The following is a 9171-nucleotide window of genomic DNA, read 5'->3' as shown; positions in this document are numbered from 1 at the left end:
GAGGAGAGCCCTGCCCGGCTCCCCACTCTTGCTTCTCCCTCCCCTCGGCCCGCACCCTCTGTCTCAGATTAGTACGAATATATCACTCCTGCAAGTGAACTATGATACTTAGCACAAAATCAACCAGAATGTTCAAGCAAATTATAGAAATAAACCCGATCTAAATCTGTTGTGGTGGAGAGCTGGGGCTCCTGCCCTGCCGGTACGCCTGCAGGATGGAAGGACTAGGAGAGGAACAATACCTCCCCCGGGACACGAGATCAGAGGTATTGCCACACTGGTTTGCATCGGGGCCACGGGATCGGAGCTTAGAAGCTCAGCCCTGTTGGTGCCCAGATGGACTTGTACATCTACCTCTCTTATTACCCCCTCAGTCCTGGCCTGTCCCAAACTTCTAGCAGGCCATCTGATTTAGCAGATGGCTGGTGACCCACTGTACCTGTTAATGGTACCCAGGAACCTCGGACTGTATCTGTGAGGTTGTGTTTGGGGTTCCCCTACTGGTCACAATACACATAGAAATATAAATAAGCATTTGGACGGGGCTATCAATTCAGTCCCATTGGGGACAAGTAGCACACAAGAGAGGCCCTGTCACTCCAGATTCATGCATAACCTACCACAACACATGTGATCCTATGACACCGCATGACAGTTACGTTTTTCCAGATCAATCAAACACACGTAGACCTGGTTATCATCCTCCATGCACCCTCCAGCAACTGCACCAGGGAGAAGGCTTGGTCTGCTATTCCACATCTGGGATGTAATCCATATTGCTCCTCCTGCACCTTTGGCTCAACCATCGGATGGATTCTTCTCTCCAGCACCCTTGCATAAGCCTACCCGAGGAGGCTGAGGAGTGTGACCCCTCTCTGGACAGAGCACGCTCTCTGGTCCCCTTTCTTAAATATGAAGAGTGAGTTATGTCATTGCTCTCTTTTGAAATGCAGAGATAAACATAAAGACGAGTCCCGTTGGTCCTTAACAGAAAGAAGGCCATCCCGCCAATAGCAACAAAGCCTCTTTGTGTGAGGTCACATCCTCTGTTGACGCTGTAACAATTCTGTAAAAGGCGTCTTAGAACAGTGCTTTAGTAATGTAATGCTCTGACAGTAATGTACAGTATATACTGTACAGTACCTACAATATGTATACGTGAGACTGGAATGAGCAGGCTGGCACTTTAACCAGGGTGGTCTCCTGACTTGTGCCCAGTGCTGCCGGGATTGGATTAGATAAACATGTGAGAATGTTAAGTTTATGTTATGTTATCTTAAATATGTGCCAATAAAACCAAACAAATGTGTTAAACAAATGGGAAAATGTCATGCAGGCACAAACATATTCAATTAAAATTGCATAAAACAGGAAAAAGCTTGCAAAAGACTTGCACAGAATGTGGAATGAGCCATTTAATTCCAGCTTAAAGGCAATTTAATTACTTCAGCTATTTAAATGAACCATACATAAAAGCGTAAATATCTGAGGCTGTCTGAAATGAACATTTGGCAGGAATTGTGGAAAGGAGGACTCCACTGTCTAGGAATGTGTAGTGTTTCATTCTGAAAAAAAAAATGAATAATAATAACACGTAGAGAGATCAGTGAGAGTGTCACTACTGTACTCTGTACACGTGACAGTAATGACCCGGTAAACCTGCAGTGGTCTTCTTAGTCAGCACAGAGCAGAAGGAACAGCAGAAGGAGCAGCAAAAGGAGCTTGGAGTCTCCACCACTCCTGAAATTCCAAAATGGGGCGCACAAAGCAGTTTGGTGTGAGGTGAAGTTTTACATTCTGACCTTTTACACCTGGCAAACACATTGAAATTGTAATAAACTATAACACAAGTGCTGCTAGGATTTCGTTACATTTTTTCCTATATACTTTTCTAATTAATTCCCTTATGGTGAAATTATATATTAAACGTCAGGGAGTCAGGAGTTACGTTATTTTCTTGATTCAAGGTAATTTTCCAACAGCAGTGATTTTCTATGGTGTTGTTTGGTTCATTTTACCATGACGCCATATTGTTTTCATTGATGTTACCATTTTGCTAAGATGGAAGCCGTTGTTACTAGGGGGCGTATCCCAGGAAGTTACTTTGGGTGACATCATCGCTTCAACGCCTCAGGGATGTCACTGTCCAAGTTTGTGGATAAGTAGTGAGTGAATGGTGAAACCTTTCTGTTGCTTGGACCTTGAATTTGGATCTTCCTTTTTTCTTTCTCATGTATGAGGGGTGAGTGTTCCAGACACGGAGGGGGACCTCCACCCTTGTTCCTTGAAGTCTAATAATACTGAGGGGCGCCAGTGCTGTAACTCAAGGGGTGCGTGCTCTGGATGCTGAGATGGGACCCACCTCCACTAAAGGCTTCAACCGGCACTAATTGCATAAAATAAAAGATATCACTTGGTCAGGCTTGAATGTCATTACTTTTTCGAATACGTAGGATTGTAATCGTCCAAAAATTTGATTTCGAGATTTTGATGAATCTTGACATTTTAGACCTCCCTGAGTCAGAAAATACCATTTTTAGAATTATGTGTGTGTGTGTGTCACGATAACTTGAGTTTGCTTTCACTTTGGTCTACCAAATTTCGCATACAAGTATGAGGTACAAAACTTAGATTTCTATCAGCGTTTCGGCTATTTTACCGCTAACCGTAATTGTCCTTTTTTTATTCAGGAAGCTGCAGAGTCCGATTTATTCAACTTTACTTTTATAATAATCCATCCATCCATCCATTTTCCAACCCGCTGAATCCGAACACAGGGTCACGGGGGTCTGCTGGAGCCAATCCCAGCCAACACAGGGCACAAAGCAGGAAACAATCCTGGGCAGGGTGCCAACCCACCGCAGGACACACACAAACACACCAAGCACACACTAGGGCCAATTTAGAATCACCAATCCACCTAACCTGCATGTCTTTGGACTGTGGGAGGAAACCAGAGCGCCCGGAGGAAACCCACGCAGACACGGGGAGAACATGCAAACACCACGCAGGGAGGACCCGGGAATCGAACCCAGGTCCCCAGATCTCCCAACTGCGAGGCAGCAGCGCTACCCACTGCACCACCGTGCCGCCCTTTTATAATAATTGTTCACTATATTATTAATGTGATTTGATTTGTTGTTGATAGTTCTTTAATGTACATAATTTAAAAATATAATCATCGTCTTGAGGTTTACGGTATTCTTCAATAAGGGTACACACAAAAAGGCGAGCTTCAAAAGGGCGACCTCAATTGGGCGCGGTGAATAAAGGTGTGTGTAAATAAAGGCGAGCTTCAAAAGGGTGATCTCAATTGAGCGAATGTTTTAATATTCTTTCTTTCGCCTTTTTATACGTTCAATCATTGCCTTTATCTAATAAATTTTCTGTAATAATTTTGTTGCGTTTGCCTTTATTCGCCGCGCCCAATTGAGGTCGCCCTTTTGAAGCTCGCCTTTTTGTGTTCGCCCTTATTGAATAGAACCGAGGTTTACACCTCAAATATCCATCGCCATATGTGAGTGTACGAGAAAGTCGAGTGGAGACCACTCCCGATTTTTGACTTGGTAACAGCTTGCCTTGTCTTCCTGGTTTTGATCCTTGTCATTAATTTCCGCTCCCTCTTTTTTATTCTACTCAACGCCAACAAGTGACGCTTTTAAATGCGGTTTTAAAGGCCATCATGCTTCGAACACATCAGAGTCATTAGAGTCTAAACCTGCAGCACACAATGGGTTAAGCAGATCTCTTGACATTTAAAGAGATGGAGAAAAATTCCACCAAGGGCTAATTTGTCTGGACGACCTTTCAGTGTTTTATTTCTAATAAATCTGCAAAATATCTAAAATCCTGTTTAAACGAGGGATAACACCAATTGAAATGGTTTTAGCACAAAGATGAAACATAGCAATAAAGTGAAAAAAGTGACGGTCTCAGAATGCTTTCTGAAGGCGCTATATAGTTTACCAAACGACTCACATGTCTACTTCTGTTTTAGGAAATGGGTGTGTCTGTGAAAATTAGCCACTGAGCTCCCAGGGATCTGCACCCAGTGTTGGAGTTAAAGAAGCGGCTGGTGAGCCATGAATGACAACTGTCAGAATACCCTGTGAGTAAATTATGTTAGCTCTCGTCATGTTTTATTTTATTTATGACATAATTGTGTTTAATGCTTTCATTCATTTTGGCCACTAGGCTGATGTTGTCATTCTATGCTTGGCATCACACTTGGAGTCCTGGGACACTTTATTGGGTGGGGTGGGGTGGGGAGGGGTAGCAGCATATAGAATGAAGAATGGCAGTAACTGAGCAAACCTGCCTCTGCTATGTTGCCCACGGGATCAGCAGAACAGCAAGGATTAAGAGATGAAGCAACCAAAAGCCTGAAGAAGCTTTCATCATGAGGAATCAGAATAGCAAAAGGCTTAACGTTACGAAATGAAGCCAGAGCCAAAACACAAAGTCAGAAAGAGCACTGAAAACAAGTTCTTACCTTAACTAAATAAGGCCACGTCCACACGGCTACATTTCCTTCCTTCTCTATTTTCGCTTTTTGTCCCGACTTTTTTAACCTTTCGAAAACGGAGACTTTTGAAAGCCGTATATTGCAGTAAATGCCGGCTCAGTGTTTCCATGGGGACGGGTGAAAATGCAGAGTTTTCAAAATGCAGTCTCTAAATGCACTCTGATTGGTTTGTGCTTATCACGTGGCCCTTACCTAATTGGATCCTGCTCATTACTATCTCATTCCCTGATTGGTTATCCTTCACAGTAGAAACGCATATTACAACGTAACAGATGTAGAAGGGTTGCTCTCCATGTCTCTGGCTATCTTTGAATGCTGCAGACATGGCTGCAAATTGCAAATAATTTAACGGTCACTAGAGTTTTGCAATAAATCCTGAGGCTAGCGATGTAATCATCTCCTAATGGGGGACATTGAGATAAACCCTGTAATCGTCTCCTAATGGAGGACACTACCTCTTCAGTTTGATGTCAACAGCAAAAATCGACTTTTAGTGCAGCGTTTCTCAACCTTTAAGTATTTGCCACCCGAGTTTTCATAACAGTTTTAATTGCGCCCCCCTAACATTTTTTGAAACCTTAATAAAATGTATTCCTATATTTTTTGCTGCCGATACACCACTACAAGTTTAAAATTTTCCTACGAATAGCAAAATTACGTCACATATGGCAACATTTGCGCCCCCTTTTTTGTTACTAGGGGGGCGCGCCCCACAGTTTGAGAACCGCTGCTTTAGTGTGTGTGCGCAAGTGGACCCTATGATGGACTAGAATATCTAGTGTTATATCCCACTCTGTTCCTAAAGCAGCTCGGATAAGTTTGGGTCCAAAGTCATCAAGCAGACTTGAAAATGTTATGTCTTACTTTAAGCACCGTGTTAGTTGTGAAGAAATATTAGGGAACACACGATTAGGGTGAAGCTTCGAAAGTCTTTGTCTTTTCAAACTCGATCAACAGAAGTGAAAACAACATGACTGATAAAAGAAAAAGAAAGAAAGCAAAAAACAACAACCTCTGAAGAAAAAACAATCGTGCAAGACGCCAATGACCGGCTGTAATGGTCACCGATTACAAGGCCGTGACCTCACAAATACTACTTGCTAAGTCCGATTATCTGCAGTATGAACAGGAACAAGTTAATTATATCCAGATAGAGATTCAGAGCTGCGAAGACGTACTCCTCGGGATCGATTGAGTATCTGTGTTTTCCTCCCAGCATCATCTGAGTGTCGATGACCAGGTACTGCAACACAAAACAAAAGCAGTCACGAGTAAGACATTGGGCTCAGTTTGAAACACCACTCTCCTACATTTTGACCGGCACTTGTTTTGTTTCTTCTCATAATTTTTACCTTTTCTCAATCTGTCATTTGTCATGTCTGTGCACTTGGGGATCACCTTCCTGGCTCTGCTCTGGTAAGCGGTACCCCTCCAGAACAAGAGGGGGTGACCACACAAACTGTCCCTCCTTTTCCACCCGCTGCTCCAAGAAGCCACCAATTGGTGGAAATTAACATGGCCACAGCGCCCAGAGATGATCCTGCTCCTTCTGGTTGTGTCTATAAAACCTGACGGTTAACAGAGGATTTTGTCTGATTTTGGACCTGGAGCCCAACGTGAAGGAAACTCCATTGAGTTACCTAAGCCTCCCTAATTCAGGAAATCTTTAGTTTGTTGGACCAAAATGCTGTGCTTTGTGTTATCACTTACTCCGTGTGTCTGTCGTTTTCCGTGTGAAGAAAAACGTTGTGATGTTTGTGTGAAATTTACCTGTAACAGGCTTCCAGCTGTGTACTAGTGTTGCAGAGTTTACTTTAGAGTAACAACTGGGATCCAAGGTTTAATTCCTTTCATAATTTTGATTAGGTCTCCTCTTAATCTTCTTTTGCTTAAACTGTAAAGGCTCAGCTCTTTTAATCTTTCCTCATAACACATCCCCTGTAGCCCTGAATCACCCTAGTCGCTCTTCTCTGGACTTTTTCTAGTGCTGTTATGTCATTTTTGTAACTTGGAGAACACAATTGTACACAGTACTCCTGGTGAGGCCTTGCTAGTGCATCATAAAGCTTCAGCAGAACCTCCTGTGACTTGTACTGCACACGTCAAGGTGCTATATAACCTGACATTCTGGTAGCCTTCTTAATGGCTTCTCCACACTGTTGGGCTAATAGCTCAGCCTAATCTCCATTTGCTTAAACTGTAAAGGCTCAGCTCTTCTAATCTTTCCTTATAACTCATCCTCTGTGGCCCTGGAATCTGTCTAGTCGCTCTTCCCTAAACTTCTCTAAGACTTCCATGTCTTTATGGAGACCAAAATTGCACACAGAACTCTAGATGAAGTCTCACCAGTGTGTTACAAAGTGGTCTTGTACGCCACATATCAAGGCGCTATATGACCTGACATTCTGTTAGCCTTCTTAATGGCTTATGGATACTGTCTGGGAGGTGAAAGTGAGGAGCCCACTACGACTCCTACGTCCTTCTCATAAGGTGGACGTTCGATTTTCAGAGATCCCATTGTGTATTCAAACCCCACATTTTACTTCCTACAGGTACATGCAATGCTACACGTAATACTTTACATTTACTGACGTTACATTTCATCGTCCACAAATCTGCCCAAGCCCGTCTGCTGTCCAACTCCCTTTGGCCTGATCAGCTCATTTTAGATTATCTGCAAATCCTCCTAACGGTTGTAAGTTCTGCTTTTAGTTTTTTTTTTTTTTTGTCATACTACATGTCATGTGACTGTGAAATGGATATAATGTGCTTGACGATCACGTGATCAATTTCCTCTGTTGATAGCTTCTAGCAGCAGTTTGGTGCTTCACACATTCTGATTGGTTAGGATTCTTGTGACCGCCGTTTCAACCTGGAGGTCAGGCTAACTACCTCTGGATTAAATATGGCTGGCCGCCTGTTCTGGTATGTCTCAGTGGATATTACAAAGCCAGAAATAAAGAATAATGTCTGTGTGGGTGATGGCTAGCGGGGAACATCGGGCAGTCAGGTTGAGCTTCGGGTTTTGCCCTTTTTTCTTTTAACTTTGATTTCTGTCTCCATCTTCATCACCACATTTGAGTCTCCTGGTGTTGCTAGAACTCACAATAATCCCATAGGAAATCGTCCTTATCATTAACCATCTTGTTTTTTAAATTCATACCAGATTGTTAATTTATATTAAAAATAACAGAGACCCCAGCAGTGACCCCTGTGGGACACCACTTTAACATCACCCAACTCAGATATGGTTCCTAACACCATAACCCTCTGCTTCCTGGGTTTTAACCAGTTCTGTTCACATCTACACACAGGACACAGAGAGTCATGATGAGGGGAATGTAAATGTATATTTTCATTTTAAAACACTAACATTATAAATTAATTTTTGATATAACATTCTTTTGAATGTTAGAAAAAAACTTTAAGAAGCCTCTTGTTTTTGAACGTTACGTTAACACATTTGCCTAAAGACAACATAGTTGTCTCCCAATTGCTCTTCACCGTGCAAAAAAATTACAGAATTAAAATCATACAGTTAAACGAATGCTCAACCCAAAAACAATATTTGTTGATATCTTATTTACGTCATGAGGTTTGCAGTGATGACTAAGAAAAAAAATGTAATCTCATGTTTTCACAGAAAATTGAAATTTGCAAATATTCTGATAGAATGTGCGTCAATGGAGACCGACGGTGGACAACAACAAGCGATATCAAAAATATCCATTGAAAAAAGTATCACTGTGCTTGTGTCACGTAACCCACATGTCAAGTCATCCAATCACATGCCCACAATGTGCAAAAAGCAAGCATTGTTCACTAAAATATCGTTAAATAAAAAAAAGTTTCTGGATAATCCGAGTAGCGTATTCCCAGCAAACACATGAAGATGGAATTACATTTTTGAATTGAAGACCTGCCTCTCCCCTTCATTCATTGGTCAAGAGCCCTGTCTTCAATTCAAAAGCAGTGAACGGTGTGCATACACAACTCTCACCTGGTAACGATAAAAGCTGAGGTGTGTTCTTTGTTTTAAAAGATTGCATGTTTGAAAATCCTGAATGTTTAGGATGACCCTCAGTATTTTTATTTTTAATCAGTTGACCACAAAATGCAACAAAGCAATAAACTTTTTTAAACTTCAGTTAGTGCCCATGTAGGTTACTAGTTAAATGAATTTCGCAGTGGCATATGCTGCTCCTGGTCGTTATAATCAGAGCTACTTACGATAGAAAAGATCAGCGTTCCGCTTCCGGCATAAACTATGGAAAGCCACTGTGGAAGAAAAAAATAAAAAAGAAATGAGATGTGAATTCAGAATTGTGCATAAAAACGGTTAACCCCGAGCTGTGAAGGTGTTACAGTTGATGTGAGGAGCTCTGAAGTGAGAAGTCTACCAGTTAAATGAGCGGGTCTCCAACTCATTCGCCAGGACCCCATGTGGCTGCTGCCTTTTGTTCCTATCAGTTTGAGTCGTTTCCCCGCTAACTGATCTCTCTTAATTAGCAGCCATTTTTCTTCTTCTCTTATTCTGAAATGTCCAGCGGTGTGATTCTGACGTTCATAAGACATTTAGAAATATTTGTACTTTAGTGGTAGCTTTTAATGCTTAAGTCCATTTTGTTGTTTTCTCCCTAATTGGC

At 42.0% G+C, this 9171-nt stretch overlaps 1 protein-coding gene across 1 annotated transcript in view; it reads right to left on the bottom strand.

The window, feature by feature from the left end:
- Positions 1-5268: 5268 nt before the first annotated feature.
- Positions 5269-9171, bottom strand: part of LOC114664059 (protein lifeguard 1-like) — a 99897-nt gene continuing 95994 nt past the window's right edge. The window contains exons 9-10 of the mRNA XM_051935987.1: positions 8756-8803; positions 5269-5768 (exon numbers count right to left, since the gene is read on the bottom strand). Coding sequence (XP_051791947.1) covers positions 5619-5768; positions 8756-8803 — 198 coding nt within the window. The 3' untranslated portion in view covers positions 5269-5618. The remainder of the gene's footprint in view (positions 5769-8755; positions 8804-9171) is intronic.

Source organism: Erpetoichthys calabaricus, chromosome 13 (genome assembly GCF_900747795.2).
Source record: "Erpetoichthys calabaricus chromosome 13, fErpCal1.3, whole genome shotgun sequence".
Classification (NCBI taxonomy): Eukaryota; Metazoa; Chordata; class Cladistia; order Polypteriformes; family Polypteridae; genus Erpetoichthys; species Erpetoichthys calabaricus.
Note: the sequence above shows the minus strand (reverse complement) of the source record. Positions and strands in the feature narration are given on the sequence as shown.